This window comes from Phyllobates terribilis, unplaced genomic scaffold (genome assembly GCF_046119375.1).
Source record: "Phyllobates terribilis strain yellow unplaced genomic scaffold, ASM4611937v1 Scaffold_3__8_contigs__length_932513732, whole genome shotgun sequence".
Taxonomy (NCBI): domain Eukaryota; kingdom Metazoa; phylum Chordata; class Amphibia; order Anura; family Dendrobatidae; genus Phyllobates; species Phyllobates terribilis.
The window spans coordinates 917,552,662-917,572,763 of NW_027362763.1; the positions used below are offsets into that span (position 1 = coordinate 917,552,662).

A 20,102-nucleotide genomic window follows, 5' to 3' on the forward strand; every position below is an offset into this window, starting at 1 on the left:
GGTGAGTGTTGTGTTTATTTTTTTTCCTATGGGGATGCATCAAGGACATCATAGACTATCTATAGGGGTGCATTATACTACAGACTCTGCCTATGGGGGTGTATTATACTACAGACTCTGCCTATAGGGGTGCATTACACTACAGACTCTGCCTATGGGGGTGCATTACACTACAGACTCTGCCTATGGGGGAATTATACTACAGACTCTGCCTATAGGGGTACATTATACTATATAGAGTCTGCCTATGAGGAGTGTATTATACTATATTGAGGACTATCTGGTGCATTATAGTATATTTAGGCTATTTATACATTGTGGGGATTACAGTATGGGTCATACAGTGTTGCAGATAATGTGGTGTCTTTGTACAGTGTGGAGGTCATCATTCAGTGTTGGAGGCATCAGTTTGAGGGCTACTAAGGAGGCAGTATACTGTGTGTGGGGGGTACTATACAGTGAGGGGGCATTATACTGTGTATAAGAGAGCATCATACTGTGTATAGGGGAGCTGTACATGGGGGAGACTCAGGACATTATTAAATGTTAAGTGGGCACTTATAGGGGAACTCAGGTTATTATGACTGTCAGAGGGGCACACAGAGGGCATTATTACTTTCTAGGGGGCAAAATGTGGGCACTGTTTTCTAGGGCACTTGCACACGGCATTTCTATATTCTAGAGGTTTGTTTTACCATCTAGAGGGCGCACAGCAGGTGCAGTAATAGGGACACGTACAGCAACAGAGGCTCAGTATTGGGGTATCAGCAGGATGAGGCATTTCTGCAGGTTGGGAATAGATGAGAACGATGCCTGAAATGTAAGGAGTTAAATGTGTCTTTGTTGTGATCTCTGCTGACCTGAGACTCTGAGTCCTGGCTGGAGAAGTCGTCGTGTCGGTCTTGGTCAGATGGAAAAGATGAGAAAAGTGAACAATTTAATCAGAAAGAACTTCAGCTGTAAGTCACCATATATAACTGTGCTGTAATCTCATATGTTCTGCAGGACTGGCATCTATCAGTATATGGTCACCATATGACAGTAATATCGGTGTTGGTCTTTGTATAGAGATTATTTTCAGTAACATCACGGTCATCTGCTGAGGTTCTTCTACATCCACTATCTGGGTGCGCCACTATAGGTGTAATCAGGGTTACCTGGTTAGGGGCCAACTCAGAAGTTTCGCCCCCCTGAACCAAAACCCTAGCTACGCCTCTGACTCTAATATTTATTGACTGCTTTACTTCTGCCTGTGCAAAAAGCAGATGGCATTCTGTAGCAGTCTGGAATAAAATGGCAAATAGATTATATGCTTAAGTGATCTGTCTACTTGTAACTTTGTGCAGATTTATATGTGCATTAAAAGTGCTGTAGTAGAATTCTGAAACTTTTCATTCGACTCCATTTAAGTTATTTATTAACATCCACATGGATTTATAAGTGAATTTCCTTATGTTCAGTATTGCACTCCAGAGCCATCCATACAAAACACTGGATAAAGTGAAAAAATGAAGCTAAAATCGTAATAAAAGTTTACAAATACAAGTAATGGATTGAAATATGATTCTACGCCTTAAATGAACTTGAATCACAACTTTTTAATATACTTCTGGTAACCAGAACGCTACAATCACATGGAAGATGCTGATACACGATTGATGGCAAATCCAACTTGAATGTACGAGTCAAAAAAGTTTAAAGAGAATCTGTGGGTTTTTGCTATGGAATCAGAGAGCAGCAAGATGTAGGGGCAGAGCCTGATTCCAGGTGCAGTTTTGAAATAATTCCATATTTTCTATGCTGTAGATGTAGCAGTGCTATGAATGGCTGAGCTGTGTATAACCCTACATGCCCTTGATTGGCAGCTTCCTGTGTACAATGTACAGTGTCAGCAAGCTGCCAATACGTGGTGGGGGCAGGGTTATGACGCGCCCCCTGGGCCATATTCTTTAGGGGAATATCCGGAGCCGGATCAGATGGGAGTTGTAGTCTTCCGAGTGGCTGTGACCCGGTCCGTGCCCAGGGTGTCAAACTCAGTTGTATGTGGCAGTCCTACAGATGTTATTAAGTTCTTAATGTCGACTACGCCACCCGTTGTATTGCGGTCACTATGGCCGCCGCTGCAGCAGGGTCCGCTGAGGCTGATGGTGTAGGTGCAGCTTTTGATGGTATAACCCCCAACGGGTGGGGTATAGCCTCAGGGGGTCAGGTGCAGAGGATGGGGGTTGTGGTGGTGCAGCATAGATGTTAATGAAGACAGAGTCGGGTTGTGCAGTTTAGGGTATTTACTCACTGCTGATGTTCCGGTCACTCCAGCTTCAAGTGACCACCCGAGCCGTGCTGCGTCCACCAGGTCCTGGATCCAGCCAACCCCCAAGCAAGTCCGGAGCGTGACCCTGAGCCCTCCTTCTGTCCTTTCCTCTGGCCGTCCCCACTAGTGATCCACCCAGGTCCAGCTCCCTCGGGCCTTCTGTTGGGAGACCCTTGGCCTTGGGTTCCCTGACCCTCCACGTGGTATGCCTTCGGGGTGGATGTGGTGGGTGGCCGTGGCAGACACTGCCCACGGCCTCCGGTCTCTGGCTAGGGTGTGCTTTTGCCCCCACCAGCTTGGGATCCGGTACCCAATTGCCAACTCTTCACCCGCTGATGGACTTTGGGTTCTCAGAGTTCCTTTTCTGTTTCCCCCTCTGGGTCTTTCTTTCTTTCTCCTCTCTCTCTCTCTGGGGCTGCTCTGCTCCTCTTCCTCTGACTTCTCTGCAAAGACTCACAGCCTGACTGACTGTGGCTGACTGACCCTGTTCTCTGATGGTGCCCACCTTATATACACCCTCTATGTGTGAGCTCAGGCGACCAGCACCCAATGAGCTCCTATCTTTACCCAGGCTGCTCCCCCTATCTGCCCCTACACTACTTGGGATGTACCACCCCCCTCCCACTCCAGCCAGGAACAGACTCGGTCGTACCTGCACATTTCTAAGTGGGAGTACCGTTGGTCTGTTCCCCGGAAATGGAATGTGTGTAGTGCATGCAGCCTACCGAGCTCAGTTCCACACTCCATCCTTACCCGGGAGTGGAATATCACACCTCTGGTTTGAGGTGCAATACCCCTGTAGCAGCCGAATCCTCAGGGTGCTACAGTTACACAGATTAACTTGACTGTCTGGCATGAGACACCTAGTCATGCGCTGATAATCTCCTGCTGATAAAATTATTTTATTGAAACAGTAGCAATCTGTTATGCAAGTGACACATTCTTGGAATCAGGGCTGTGGAGTCGGTAAGCCAAACCTCCGCCTCCTCAATTTCCCTGACTCCCAACTCCGACTCCACAACACCAAAATGGACACAAGCTTATACTCCGACTCCATGACTCTGACTCCACAGCCCTGTTTGGAATCAGACTCTCTACACCTACACTATGATACTCTCAGATTAAATAGGAAAAACCTGCTGACAGATTTTTATTTTTATTTTTTTATAGAAGAAAACCAGATGATTGGGTTTTTGAGTCTGGGACACATATATTCTCAAGGTGAGGACATCTATTTTATAGAAATCATGGCATTTGCTCTGTACACAAGTTTATTTGCAGCCTTTTGATTTGATTGTGTCTAGTTTGAAGTGAATTCCATCAGAAGCCACTTCATAAAACGGTGTTGCACTTTTACTTTCCGCCAGACTTTTTCAAAACCTAAAGCGTAAAAAAGTGCTGAAAACACAGAATTTATGAACAGCAAATTGCTTTTGCAATAGAAATTAATATAAATTTTTTTTAAGCAATTTCTAAGGCATTTGTTGGAATGGACCATCTCTAAAAAAACAAACAAACACAGTTGTATGTACCGCAATATTGATGTTTTTATTGTGGTGATACAATACTTTCCTTCTATAATTTTTTATAACCCTTGTTCTGCCAGTATTTAATTTTTTTTAGCATTTTGAAAATAACACCTAAATTAGAATAAAACTTATACTAGAATATAATTAAACCACCAAACCCATACATTTTCAGAAAGTAGACACCTGGCACATTGTTAAAATGTTACTCAGAACTTTATACACAGAGAGACTTTCATTCAATTTTGCATAAAAGTAAAATTTTTCATAAAAATATTTGCATCTTTTTTTTTTATAAGTGGCTAAAAGTCTGACCTAAATAGAAAATTAGATACCTACTACCTGTTAAGAATAAGTGCAGAGTCCATACATACCACTTAGGCATGTATCTACATATGAACTTGCATGTAATTTTGTGACAAACCACAACTATTTAATAAAAAGTGTTAGAACATACATTTATGCCTAAAACTCAGCAGAGGTAACATACAATAAATCATATCAAATTAATGATCAAGGTGTGAAAAATTCATGTATACCACAATCATCTACACTAACATGTCCCTTTACTTTTAAAAACACTGCAGCAGAACAATGCAATTTTGCCGATCAATCACAAATTTGTTAAATATTGATTCCACAATACCGCCAAGTTCCTACATCTTTTTAAATGTGCACAACAGAACATTTATATAAGTACGACGTAATAATTTTTATACACAACCACGTTCATGCAACTTTCCAACAGACCTTGATTATAAGCAAAACATTTATAGAAATTCTAATTAAATATATAATACATATACAAGCACATAGGCCAATAACATATCTAAGCAAAAGATTCTTTGAGAAGAGTTCATACATATCAAACATTTCTACATTTATATGTGTGTGTGCACATTAGACATATAGTTTCAATGTAATTAGCATTTTATAAGTAGGAAAATAACACTACCAGACTACAGCTCATGCACAGCCCAGTCAGGCTAATCTGTGCAACCCACCCCCACCACTGAGTAGCAGCTTGTTCACATTGCACAGTGTATACAGGAAGCCGCCACTGTTATGAAACTGCAACTCCACACTAGGGCAGAAGGGGGAAAAGCTGTCCCTGCACTAGGTCTAGACTGAAGCCCTACGGTGGAGTGGGCAACCTATTCCTAGCAAAAAGACCCACCGACGTTTCCTAGTCTAAACTCAAAAGAAGACCTAAAGGAAGAGGGGAAGGAGACCATGAAAGAACTACGGACTGGGAAAAAACAAACAGGTGACCTCCTAACAGGAAACTAAAGAACTAGAGGATCCTAGAACTGCACAAAACTAAACACAGAAATTACTACTACCAAACCTCCTAGCCAGAACTCTCGCGGATTAACACTGTTGTCCGGCAAGGACTATGAGGCAGGTGCTTGGTAATAAAGGGTGATACAATCACCTGACCTTAGTCAAAACCAACACCAGGGGAAAAAGACCAACAGCCAGAAAACCATAACAAAATGGTGAATGGTCCCAAAGAAACAGATTCTAACAGCCACCCAGGGGTGTGGGTGGGGTTAGCTACTGGTGTATGAGATTAGCTCTATGTAAACAGATCTGTCACCAGATTTCAAAATACAAACTGCATACATTACCAAATTAATATCTATGACCTCAAAAGGATGCTGTGGTTACTTAAGAAATCCATGCCAGAAAGGTTCCAACATCCTTCATAAAAGATAATCTGTCAGAAGGATCAACCCAAATAAGTTATCTAAATGGACATGTAGGTCATAGAAAGTTGAAAATGACACCTTGATATCTGTAATCTGATGGCTTATTTCAGAGAAATCCAGATTTTTCTTAAGGCTGCGTGCACACGATGCGTTTTTCATACGTTTCCGCTGCGGAATTTCCGCAGCGGAAATGCATCAAAAACGCATGGTAATCCGCACCCCATGGTCCCCAATGGCATTCCGCAATGTCAATGCACATGCTGCGGATTTTTCCGCAGCGCTTCTGCAGCGCTCATAAATCCGCAGCATGTTCATTAATTTTGTTGTCAAGCACTTTCCAAGTGATGCTATCGCCTGGAAAGTGCTTGTCAGTCCGCATGCGGAAACACATGCGTTAACGCATGTGGATACGCATGTGAATCCGCATGTATTCTGCAGGAAAAACGCATGCACAATCTGCATGCGTTTTTTCTGCCAGGGAGATGCAGAAATTTTCTGCTTCATTTCTGCATCGTGGGCACATAGCCTAAAAATAAATGAGCTGTTAAGAACTACAAGTCACGTACAGATCTGCATAAGAATCTACCATATTTTAAATAAAAGGGGTCATTACCTGTGTGAACCAAGTAACGAATGACACTTTGCCCTTGTTATTACAATGCACTGCAGTAAAAACTGAACTAACAGTACAGCAGAGCTAACACAGTGAAGCAGCAGTGAACTTTGTCTCAATACAAACATTTGCAGCAGCACTTGTCCTCTCATAGTGCTATCAGCTCTGCTGCAGAACAGTGCCTGATTACAACCAACACAGTACTGCGGAGTTGAACATTGTCTCATTACAAACACAACAAGCACATTTGAAGTTGTGTTCACACAGAGCTTCCAGCTCTGCTGTATTTCCTTTCCCTCACACTGGCTTCCTGTGAGATGGAAGTTGAAGCACTGTGAGAGGACTGCAGCTGCAAATGTGATTTTAATGGGACAAACTTCACTTCTATTGTACTATGTTAGCTTGGCTGTATTGTGTTAGTCCTGATCTCAGTGCAGAGAGGATTGCGTTGAGAGTAAAGTGTCAGTTATTACTTGATTCACATTGGTAATGGCCCTTTTCATTAAAAATATACCATGGAAGCAGATTCTCAGGGAGATCTGTGTCAGGCCCATAGATCTTAACAGCCCATTTGGATAATAAAAAAACATGAATTTCTCTGGAACAATCAGATCACAGTTATCATTTTATTCAATCTTCTATTTCCCACATGTCCATATAGATGGCTTAGGAGCGTTGATCCTACTGACAGATTCCCTTTAACTCAGCTTCTGCCTACCTCATGTGAGGGGGTGGTAGGAGTCCCATTCATCACTAAAGCAGTTTTAGGATATTTGTGTAATATAAAATGTGTTATTTATAGGACGGCCATTAGATGACAGCTGAGTCACAGTTTTATATTACTTAGGGTTAACTTGTTTGAACCACCCTTAGTGACAGTTGGTGTCGGCCATGTTTTAGTCAGTTGGTGAATAACGCTCAAGGAGGATAGACATGCTGAAGAAGAGAGATGGGTGTGTGTGTGTGAAATACAGGAAGGATTAACAGCAACGGGCACACTACAGTATAGTCCATACTCTATAGATCAATTTGTGGATTCTGGCCTCTTCCAGCTGATAGGCATTAACGGACGTGCCAAGACTAGGGAGCCTCAAAGCGTGGTAGTCTCTGTTAGAGTCGGGTATTGGGAGCCGGGGGGTGAAGCAGGAGCTTCCCTACGTGTAAGTCCAGAGGCAGTTTCCCCTAGGGCCGAGTCACACCGTGAAGAGCACTGTGTGGGGACTGAGACTGTTTTACCATCTGTGAATGCCGTTAAATGCAACTTGTGTTGTATCTGTTATCCCGTTTCCAAGGCCGTGCTGGTGAAGTAAATTGGACTGTTTTGTTTTTGTAAAAGAACTGTGTGGTCTTTTATTCAAAGCGCAGAGGATCTGCACCCGTCTGAACCAAGTATGAAAGGGAGTAAAGACTCCCACAACAAAGAGCCCAGAGTACAGCACACCACACACACCCAGGGACAAGCACGTCCCTATATTTCTGTAGCGGGAAGGAGTGAAGGGGAAAACACGGCATCCCTCGCCATGACTACCACCCTGGCCTCCGTTACACTAGATTGATTGACAGCTTCTTAGTGTCCATGCTGCTGCGGAGATCTCACACTGCTCAGTACAAGCTGCAGCTAGCAGTTAGGCTGGATGTTTGGAGAGTGAATACACATGGATTCATGAGCAGTTTCATTCTATAGCTGGCCTCATAAATTGATAATCTTAATGACAGTATTACACAGCCACTTTGACATGGATTTTCACACTAAATATGCCACTTTCTTCAAATCTAAAAGATCTATTTAATAATATATACAGTTTGTATTGTGAAATCTGATGGTCCGCTTTAATATCAGACAACGCCTTTAATAATTTTGAGAAGGGGAAACTAATTACTTTTACTATTTTAAAATTTGCACTGAAATTCATTGAAGGGGTCAAAGCATTGAATGGATATGTCAGCAAGGATGGCATTTAAATGCGGAGGCCGATACAGCACATTATAGCAGGCAGCTAAGACTAACATGCGTTCACTTGATTGGTAGGGGTCTCACAAGTTGAGTTTTGTCTTTTTTTTTGGTCCACCCTTTTAACAGTATCCATACCATAATAAAATAATAGCACATGTGCCCAAACTGAATGCGTAATCAAAATAGTCACCTACCTGGCAGAGTGAATTGCAATATCTGGCAAATTTGCATTGGGAGCATCGCTGAAGTTTTTCACTTCTGAAAACAAATAGAAATAAAATTATTACATCAGAAATAATATAACCTTTGCATTGTGTTAACAGTTAAATCTTACAATTATAAAGAATTCTAGTATTGCATAATTCCTAGTTAAGGGGCTGAACAGTAGATACCACCAAATATCATTCTGCTGCCTGGGTGAATTATAAAGTAGAAGCACCTGCAGATGCAAGGAGACCAATAAATATAAGTTAATGATGCATAGTGGAAAGTGTAGACCATATTCTTTTAATTTCTCAATTTGAGTTTTTCATACTCTGGTAACACAGAAGTTAACATTTATCTACTGTAAGGCAGCGCTATTCATCACGCTGGGGGGCACTCGCTTCACCGGGTCAATCAAAGCACACATGCAACGTCTTTACGGGTTTTCACAATCCAGCAGTTTATTATTTATCATAAACCGCTCAGTGGCACGCCGACATATTACACATATAATGTCCAAGAACCTTTCCAGTGACAGATATGTTCACTTGGCTCCAGATACAGCCTTCAGCAAGGTAACAATATAAATGTCCACATCAAGCAGCGGTTATACCTTTGCGGGGTTTTAGCTGCCTCTCTCAGCTCGATTCTGCCACCGCTGTGGCTTTACGGCTTCCCAGATGGGGCCTCCGGGCCACGTACCTTCAAAGGCTACTGGTATCTCAAAACACAGGGGAGATCCAGCCTCTGCCTTCCAGGCTTCACCAGGCTAACGGTGTCCCACACACAGGGAACAGGCCTCACGCCTTTTTCACACTGTCTCAAAAGCACCAAGATTTATATATCCTTCAGTGCAAACAGGACCTGTGCTGATGTCACAGTCATGTGATCAGTCCTTCTGTGTGCACAGGACCTGTGCTGATGTGACAGTCATGTGATGAGTCACCTGAGGGAGAGGTACATGGTCAGCCAGAACACACCCTGGACCATTACAGTAATGCCGCAAGCCGTTGAATTACATATCCCCCCCCTCTGTTCAAACTTGTGGGGTTGAACATATAATATACTCAATCACATTATAATCCACAGTTCACCTAGAGACCATGTACTTGACAATTGTGCTGCTCAGCCCCTGGAACATTAGTCATCGGCATTAGCCCATTCCTTAGGGACCTACCATCTGTCATTGTCACTGACTTCGTCAAGTCGCATTTCCGGGTCGTAACCTTGTCAGACCTTCCCCGCTCCCAGCGGTCAGTCGTAACCTTGTCAGACCTCCCCAGCTCCCAGCGGTCAGTCATACAGCGGTGTGACTCACATGCCCTGGTATCTAAGGTCCGGTTAGACTCCGTACTGTCCCGCACTCTATTGGGTCGTTTGTATGGGCCACTCAGACCTGAGTTACTGGAGGTCTCACTACCTCTAAACCCACGCCCCCTATCCTCAGGACCTCTTGGAAAGTCTCTAACTTCTACTGTAGCCGTTCTATTATTTGAAGGGCCCTTTCTCTGTCTGGTCTCACAATTTCTAGACGGCTGCCATCTTCTGCTGCTCAGGCGATTCTGTCTTTCCACTCGCAGTCTAGTGAGATTCAACTGTTCTACCTCTCGCAGGTAGGTCACTCGGTACTCCATCAGCATGTGTATATATGCAAGACTTTCTTCCGTTGCTACAGCGGAGAATGACACCATGCCGTCTTCATCTGGTATCCAGTCCTGTCGATCACGTGGACTGCTTACTTTCATCACACCAGACTTCTTTACCATCATCTGCATGGCTCGGCCATTTCTCCCAATGAGCTTTCTTACCAGAGCATGAGGCACCCGGATGACCTCTTCATGCAGACTTTGAGCTTTTCTATAAGCTCCAGTTGTCTAATGGCTTGTTCCGTCTTCAACCGGACAAACCGCTTTGTGCGAATACATCGCCAGTGCATGTCACTTAGGATAGCCACCCTCTTCACTGTGACTTTGGTTGTGGACAGGACCACCAGCTGTTTAGCTTCTGAGGTCAAGTACACCTTACAGGCTCCCACGGCCTTCTTAAACTCTTCTTGCACAGACTCACGGGTGCATTCTCCTCTCAAATCCTCGGGTACATCTATGAGGCACTTGGACCAAGATGTTTCTGTCTCACCAGTGGTTTCCAGACGATCAACCAGCTCAGGTTTCAGGGACAACTGACTTTCAGCTTCTTCACCCTGTATGCTTCCCCTGAGCTGACTCACAGCTACAAAGTCAAGAATTTTCATCTTGACCACTTCCAGTTCATATTTATCTTCTGTTAACACTTTCTTAGCTCTCCTCAGGTCCACCTTCTCAAGTAAGTGCAACTTGTTTGCCCTTTTCCTTCTCCAAGGAGGCCTCGTTCACTGAGTGATACTTTGCCAGGCGACCTTTGAGCCCGAAAACTTCTTCCTCTAGCTCAGCTACTCGCCTCTCAGCAGCCAATCTCTGAAGCTCTTCCTGCTTCAACTGCTCCTTTAACAGTAGAGTTCTCTCAGACCTCTCTGTCTCCAATGCGCCCACTAGGCTCTCAACAGCCAGTCTCTCAAGCTTCTCTTGCTTCAAATGGGCTTGTAGCGACTCCTTGATCTCGGCTCTTACATCCACCGAATCATCCGAGCTCGTATTATTTGAGGAGGTATTTATTTCAAACCTCCCATCTCCAGTGGCCAACTCCTGGCCCTGGTCTGTGGCTTCTCCGATAGACTCCTCCATCTTTTTTCGCTCAGCTTCCATCTTGCTGATTCTTTCCTTAAGGCACGTCTCTGCCCTCTGGAGATTATCACAGAACGTCTGCAGCTCCTTCACCTGAGCTTCCAGACCTAGGGCCTTTCTGCGGAGATCATTATTTTCATCACGGGTGTCCTGCAGAATAGTCTCAAACACTTGGTGCATGTGGTCTGCATCCGCCTTATCATCCTCTAGTTTTTCTTTAACCTTGAGGAGATCCTCATAGTCTCTCTTAATTTGTTGCAGTTCCCCACTGAGTTCACCATACTCCTTCTTGGTTTTGCGGCGGTCCTCCTTAATTTCCTGGAACATTTCCTTCCATTGGTTAACTTCCTCGCTGCTTTCCTCCAGTTCTCGCTGTAAGTTCCTCACAACCTGGTATATTTTCTGCCGTTCAGACTCCAGGCTCCGCCGGTCTGAGGACACGTTCTCCAGGTTTTCCCATAGTTGCTGCATGTCACTCTGACACTGCTGCCTGATAGGCTCCAGCTCTTGGTCATGACTGGCCACCTCCTCTTTCAGGGCTGTCAGATCCTGATCCTTCTGTCTCAGTACTGTACCGGAGGTTGCTACTGGCAACGTCACCTCCTCTTCTGCCTCTAAAGGTGGATCCACACTTGGAACAAAGGCACACAGTACTACATTTTCTTTATTTTCACTTGCAGCAAAGACTACAGGAGCAACCTTTTTGTGGCCCTTGCGCCGTCGACGATGAGAGGGGGACTTTCTCCCCTCATCTAGCTCCTCCTGACTGAACTCTCTTTCTACTTTCGTAGTGTCACCGTCAGCTACGGGGTCTGTGTCACTCCCCATGGTGTTGTGGACTAACAGGTCACCTCCCACTTTGATATCAACCCCTTCTACTGGAGCTACCCCGTTATCAACAGTCAAATTGTCATTTTTAGGCGGTACCAACCCACAACCAGTAACAAATTTTGGTTTTCTATACTCCATGCTCTTTTGAAAATCCGCCTCCTTTTGAGACTCTGCCGCCTTTTGGACAACCACACCTAAAGTGGGTACTTGAACAAAAAAAAACCACAGCAGTCTTAGGACTCAGTTCACAACATCTCTTACCACCTCCCCGGGCACTCTGGGACAATACTCGCGCCCCCGGAGAGTTCACAGAATGGTCCACTGCCGCCATTCTATACGGTGCCAACAGCTCCTGCCGTTCCTGCACCATGTCCTGTAGACGTTTCTCAAATACCGGCTGCGGGTTTTAACCGGCACTTTAATCGCTCAATAGCTTCATTTGCTGCTCGGTTCACAGCCATCGTGGTACACTATTCACACTAGACACTTCACACCGCTCTTCCGGGAAAAATTTTTGTGGCCCCGCCAAGCCACAGCAAACCAAGTTTGGGTGCGATGACAATTTTCGTAACCCTGCCGAGTTACAGCCAGATGCTTTAAACTTCGTGACCCCACTGAGCCACAGCAAGATGCATGCATCCACATTCGTCGTCCTATGACGTTACCCCTAGCAACCAGGCTGCAGTTGCCCCTAGCAACCAGGCTGCAGTTGCCCGCATTCTCCAACCACATGTAAGGCAGCGCTATTCATCACACTGGGGGGCACTCGCTTCACCGGGTCAATCAAAGCACACATGCAACGTCTTTCCGGGTTTTCACAATCCAGCAGTTTATTATTTATCATAAACCGCTCATAACCGAGTCCATCTCAGTGGCTCGGCGACATATTACACATATAGTGTCCAAGAGCCTTTCCAGTGACCGATATGTCCACTTGGCTCCAGATACAGCCTTCAGCAAGGTAACAATATAAATGTCCACATCAAGCAGCGGTTTTACCTTTGCCGGGTTTTAGCTGCCTCTCTCAGCTCGGTTCTGCCACCGCTGTGGCTTTACGGCTTCCCAGATGGGGCCTCCGGGCCACGTACCTTCAAAGGCTACGGGTATCTCAAAACACAGGGGAGATCCAGCCTCTGCCTTCTAGGCTTCACCAGGCCTCTCTTTCTAGGCTTCACCAGGCCAACGGTGTCCCACACACAGGGAACAGGCCTCACGCCTTTTTCACACTGTCTCAAAAGCACCAAGATTTATATATCCTTCAGTGCATACAGGACCTGTGCTGATGTCACAGTCATGTGATCAGTCCTTCTGTGTGCACAGGACCTGTGCTGATGTCACAGTCATGTGATGAGTCACATGAGGGAGAGGTACATGGTCAGCCAGAACACACCCTGGACCATTACAGTAATGCCGCAAGCCGCTGCATTACACTACAAAAGGTATACTTTCACAAAAGGTATGGGAAAAAAAAACAAAGACACTCCTCGACCCTTTCTAAGGTGACACAGACCTCATGCTCCACATCTGTGCAACCTTCAAGATGTACAGAGCCATTAATATCAGCATCTGTCCAATAATATCCTAGGGAAATTGTACAGAATATTTCTGGATATTTATTTCCACTTGCCAGATGTCATGCACAATCATTGTATGAATAGATGATGGACATACAAGTGGACAGGTATTTTTATTCATATTTTGCAGATAAAAAGTTGTCCCTTCATTATAATACACTTTTCTTCCGTTCGTCTCATTTTATGTGACATAAAGCACTATAAGACAGCTGACACAATCTATAATATAACGGGAGACGCGTGTCTGTCTGAAGCCTCTATAGACTGCGCATGCGCAACGCGCAGTCTGGCTCCAGACAGAAGACCACATCCAGCCGTTACAGGTAAGAGGAGTGTATGGCGCCGGAGATCACGGTATGCGTAGACACTGAACGCATATCGCGATCTCCGGCGCCATACTTACATACTTACCTAACTGGGAGGAGCATTGCCGCGGCACCTCTTTTCGCCGGGGACCGGGGCAGGAGTGAGGCGTCGGATCGGCACATGCGCCTAGCGCTATCCGGCGCCATTTTACTGAAGACACATTTGCAGTGTGTCTTCAGCAAAATGGCGCCGGACAGCGCCGTATGGGCACGCGCGTACTCCAGCGCCGCACTCTTCCCCCAGCCTCTGACACAACAGGACATAGCAGCGCTGGAGCACAGGGATGAAAGGTGAGTATAAGTGTTTATTTTTTTGTATGTGTGTACAGCGTGAAAGGGATGAGGGGTGCCATACATAACAGGATTGGGGGGTGAGGGGGCCATGCATACCAGGATTGGGGGGTGAGGAGACCATGCATACCAGGATTGTGGGGTGAGGGAATCATGCATACCAGGATTGTGGGGTACCACACATACCAGGATTGGGGGGTGAGGGGACCATGCATACCAGGATTGGGGGTTGAGGGGACCATGCATACCAGGATTGGGGGGGTGAGGCGACCATGCATACCAGGATTGGGGGGTGAAGCGACCATGCATACCAGGATTGCGGGGTGAGGGGACCATGCATACCAGGATTGCGGGGTGAGGGGACCATGCATACCAGGATTGGGGGGTGAGGGGTGCCACGCATACCAAGATTGGGGGGTGAGGGGTACCACGCATACCAGGTTTGGGGGTAAGGGGTACCACGCATACCAGGTTTGGGAGGGTGAGGGGACCATGCATACCAGGATGAGGTGTACCACACATACCATTATTGGGAGGTGAGGGGACCATGCATACCAGGATTGGGGGGTGAGGGGACCATGCATACCAGGATTGGGGGGTGAGCGGTACCACGCATACCAGGATTGGGGGCTGAGGGGTACCACGCATACCAGGATTGGGGGGTGAGGGGACCATGCATACCACGATGAGGGGTACCACACATATCATTATTGGGGGGTGAGGGGACCATGCATACCAGGATAGTGCATTGAGGTGAAGGGTACATTGCTGGAAAAGGAAGAAAAAAAAAAAAAAAAACTCTTTAAATCTCTTAGTTTGCGAGTGTGAACGAGCTGCGTGTGTCCGGAGCGTAAGTGCGAACAAAAGTAAGTGTGTGACTTGTTTTTCAGTGACTTTGGATTCAGGGAGTTTGGAAGGGAGAACTTAGGACTGAATTGCTGACTGTATTTCATTCTTTCTTTACTTTACTTTTTACTTAATTAATCCACCTGACCTACTTATCTGATTCCCCCGTCCATACTTGATACTTAACTGATCCCCCGCCGATATCTAATTGATACACTTGCACATCCCTAATTGATCCCCGTCCATACACCTATATATAAATAATTGTGTTTTGTACTTGTATATATATACTGACTGTATCCCCATATTTAGAATGACGTCCATTTTGGCCGGAGCCGTGCAGTGTACATCTTGCGCAATGTATGCATTCCGTGAGCAACCGCTCGAGGATCCATACTGCTGCGAGAGATGTGAGCATATCGTGCACTTGGAAGCCCAAATTCTGGATCTAAGTGCTCAGATAGCGGTACTGAGGAGCATCGACAACATGGAACGGAGTTTGCTGCTCATCGAGCAGACACTCAATGGGTCAATACTGGGGGTGGAGCATAGAGGGGAAGTGCAGGCTGAACAGGCAGGGAGCTGGATAACAGTTAGGAGGGATAGAGGGAAGAAGTATAGGAAGGCTGGTTCAGAACCGGCATTATTGGAGCACGACAGATCCTCTGACCGCCGGGGGAGTGTATGCTCCAGTAATGAGGGGGAGGGGGGAAGTGTAGGGCAGGCAAGACAGGTTCTGGTAGTGGGTGACTCTATTATTAGGGGGACAGACAGGGCAATCTGTCACAAAGACCGGGATCGCCGAACGGTGTGCTGCCTCCCTGGCGCTCGTGTCCGGCACATCGCGGATCGGGTTGACAGGTTACTGGGTGGGGCTGGCGAAGACCCAGCGGTCATGGTCCACATCGGCACCAATGACAAAGTGAGTGGTAGATGGAGGGTCCTTAAAAATTATTTCAGGGACCTAGGTAGGAAGCTTAGGGCAAGGACCTCCAAGGTAGTTTTCTCAGAAATACTACCAATCCCGCGAGCCACACAGGAGCGCCAACGGGAAGTTAGGGAGGTGAATAAGTGGCTAAAGAGTTGGTGCAAGGCAGAAGGGTTTGGGTTCATGGAGAACTGGGCCGACTTCGCGGTAGGCTACAGGCTCTACCGTAGGGACGGGCTGCACCTCAATGGGGAGGGTGCAGCGGTGCTGGGGAAGAAGATGGCTAATAGGTTGGAGGAGTTTTTAAACTAGAGACGGGGGGGAACCAAGGAAATAGGTGGGATGTGAGGCAAGCAAGGGGGAAGGGGAGAAGTGAATATAATGAGGGTGGAGAGGGGGGTGGGGATAGTACAGTTAGATCGTTAGAGAAGAATAGGATGCTAAATAACCCCAAAGTTTTATCTTGCATGCTGACCAACGCAAGAAGCCTGACCAATAAGGCGGATGAGCTGCAGGCGCTTATATCGGAGGAGAGGTATGACATCGTAGGTATAACAGAGACTTGGCTAGACGATAGCTACGACTGGGCGGTAAATTTATTAGATTATAGTTTATTTAGAAGGGAACGGAAACAGGGGAAAGGCGGAGGAGTCTGCTTATATGTAAAGTCATGTCTAAAACCCAGACTAAGGGAAGATATAGGAGAGGGAGAAGAGGGGGTCGAGTCCATGTGGATAGAAATAGAGGGAACTAAAAATAATAATAAAATATTACTGGGGGTCTGCTATAAGCCACCAAATATAACAGAGGAGAATGAGAATCTGCTATTAGGACAAATAGACAAAGTAGCAAAACATAATGAAGTGATTGTAATGGGGGATTTCAACTACCCGGATATTGACTGGGAAACAGAAACCTGTAGATCTCAGAAAGGAAAAAGGTTCTTGACAAATATTAAGGATAATTATCTCTCCCAACTAGTGCAGGAACCAACGAGAGGGAAGGCCGTGTTGGACTTAATATTGACTAATAGGCCTGATAGAATAACTGAGGTACAGATAGGGGGGCACCTAGGTAATAGCAACCATAATATTATCGACTTCAAAATGCCCTTCAGTAGGGTTATCAATAAGGGAACAACAAAAACATTAAACTTTAGGAGGGCGAAGTTTGATCAGCTGAAAGAAAGCCTTCAACTTATTGACTGGGACAAAGTTCTTAATCAAAGGAATACGAATAGTAAATGGGAAACCTTCAAAAGAATTCTGAATACTCAGTGCGAGAGGTATATACCGTATGGGAATAAAAGGGCCAGAAATAAGAGGAAACCAATATGGTTGAACAAGAGCGTAAAAGGGGCGTTAAATAGCAAAAATGAGGCATTCAAGAGATTAAAACAGGAAAACAGTAAGGAGGCACTAATGTGTTACAAGGAAAAAACGAGAACCTGTAAAAAACAAATAAAAATAGCGAAGGAGGAAACAGAGAGACGTATTGCTAGGGAAAGTAGATCAAATCCCAAACTATTCTTTACGTATATAAATCGTAAAAGGATTAAATCGGATAATATTGGACCGATAAAAAGTGAGGAAGGCAAAATCATAGAGAAAGATGAGGATAAAGCTAATCTATTAAATAATTTTTTTTCGACAACTTTCACAAAGGAAATCAAACTAACAGGAGAAATGAGAAGTGACAAACTTAATCCTCCACTAAGTATGACAAATCTAACCCAAGCTGGGGTACAGAAACGCCTCAGTAACATTAAAATAAACAAATCACCAGGACCTGATGGCATACACCCACGGGTACTAAGGGAACTAAGTAATGTGATAGACAGACCGTTATATCTTATATTTAAGGACTCTGTTGAGACTGGGTCTGTGCCACTTGATTGGCGACAGGCGAATGTAGTGCCAATATTCGAAAAGGGAGCGAAAAGTGACGCCGGAAACTATCGGCCGGTGAGTCTGACGTCCGTTGTGGGCAAAATTTTTGAAAGCTTCATTAAAGAGGCAATTACGGAGCATCTTGATGCTAATAATCTTTTAATCCTGAACCAACATGGATTCATGAGGAATCGCTCCTGCCAAACAAACCTGATTGACTTCTACGAGGAGGTTAGCTCTCGAGTAGATCAGGGGGAACCAGTGGATGTCGTGTATCTCGACTTCTCAAAAGCATTCGATAGCGTGCCACATAATAGGTTGGTATACAAAATGAGAATGATGGGGCTGGGGGAAAATGTCAGCAAGTGGGTAGCTAACTGGCTAAAGGATAGAAGGCAGAGGGTGGTTATAAATGGAATATACTCAGATTGGGTAAGCGTCACTAGTGGGGTACCACAGGGGTCTGTACTAGGCCCAATGTTATTTAATATCTTTATTAACGACATAGTCAACGGGATAAATAGTAAAATATCAATATTTGCAGATGACACAAAGTTATGTAAAACAATTAATACAAAAGAGGACAGTGCAGACCTACAGAGGGATTTGGATAAGCTGGGTAGGTGGAGCATTAAATGGCAAATGAGGTTTAACGAGGAGAAATGTAAGGTCATACATATGGGAAGGAAAAATGGAAGTCACCAGTACTCACTGAATGGGAAATCATTGGGGAATTCAGAGATGGAGAAGGACTTGGGCATCTTGATTGATAGCAAACTAAATTGGAGTGCCCAAAGTCAGGCCGCTGCTGTAAGGGCAAACAGGGTAATGGGATGTATCAGAAGAGGTATAGCTGCAAAGGATGAGAACATTGTTCTTCCACTGTACAAAGCACTGGTCAGACCACACTTGGAATACTGTGCTCAGTTATGGGCCCCAATATATAGAAAGGATATAAATGAGCTTGAAAAGGTACAAAGGAGGGCAACAAAATTAATAAAGGGAATGGAGGGACTGCAATACCCAGAGAGGTTGGCAAAACTAGAACTATTCAGCCTGGAAAAGAGAAGGTTGAGGGGGGACATAATAAATGTGTACAAATATGTTAGGGGACAGTATAGAGATCTTGCCCGGGATTTGTTCAAAAGGAGGGATATTACGGTAACAAGAGGGCACTCACTAAGACTGGAAGAGAAAAGGTTTCAGCACCAGCATAGGAAGGGGTTCTTTACGGTAAGAGCAGTGAGAATATGGAATTCACTGAGTGAGGAGACGGTAATATCGGATTCACTACACCAGTTCAAGCGGGGACTGGATGCATTTCTAGATACCAGGCAGATTTCAGCATATACTTAAAAATAAAATAAAATGGTAGGTTGATACAGGGATTTATTCTGACTGCTGGTTTCAGAGTCGGGAGGGAATTTTTCCTCAGGTGAAGATTGGCCAAATCATTTGGGGTTTTTGCCCTCCTCTGGATCAACTTTAGCAATTACAGAACTAACAGGTCGAACTTGATGGACGCAAGTCTTTATTCGGCTTTACAAACTATGTTAGGATTGGGGGGTGAGGGGTACCACACATACTAGGATTGGGGGGTGAGGGGTACCATGCATACCAGGATTGGGGGGTGAGGGGACCATGCATACCAGGATTGGGGGGTGAGGGGACCATGCATACCAGGATTGGGGGGTGAAGGGACCATGCATTCCAGGATTGGGGGGTGAGGGAGGGTGCCATGCATACCAGAATAGAGATGAGGGGTACCATACATACCAGGATAGGAATGCGGGGTGCCATGCATACTAGGATGAGGGATTGGGTGCCATGCATACCAGGTTTCTGGGATGAGGAGGTCATACATACCAGAATTGGGATGAGGGGTGCCATGCATACCAGGATGAGGGGTACCATACATACCAGAATAGGGATGAGGGGTACCATGCATACCAGGATAAGGGATGGGGTGCCATGCATACCAGGATGAGGGGTACCATACATACCAGGATTGGGGATGAGGGGCCCTTGTATATCAGGATAAGGATGAGGAGTGCCATGCATACCAGGATAGGGATGAGGGGTGCCATGCATACCAGGATAGGGATGAGGGGTGCCATGCATTACAGGATAGGAATGAGGGGTGCCATGCATTACAGGATAGGGATGAGGGGTGCCATGCATTACAGGATAGGGATGAGGGGTGCCATGCATTCCAGGATAGGATGGTGGGGACAGGATGGGGGCAGCACATACCAGCATGGGAGACCATATACCAATAAAAATGCTCGCCACCCGGGCATAGAACGGGTTCAATACCTAGTTTCTTATAACATAATAA

General features: G+C 45.4%; 1 protein-coding gene across 1 annotated transcript in view; it reads right to left on the reverse strand.

Moving 5' to 3' along the window:
* Nucleotides 1–20,102, reverse strand: part of SMYD3 (SET and MYND domain containing 3) — a 1,332,179-nt gene that overhangs the window by 1,185,147 nt on the left and 126,930 nt on the right. Inside the window, exon 2 of the mRNA XM_073672800.1 lies at nt 8,311–8,374. Coding sequence (XP_073528901.1) covers nt 8,311–8,374 — 64 coding nt within the window. The remainder of the gene's footprint in view (nt 1–8,310; nt 8,375–20,102) is intronic.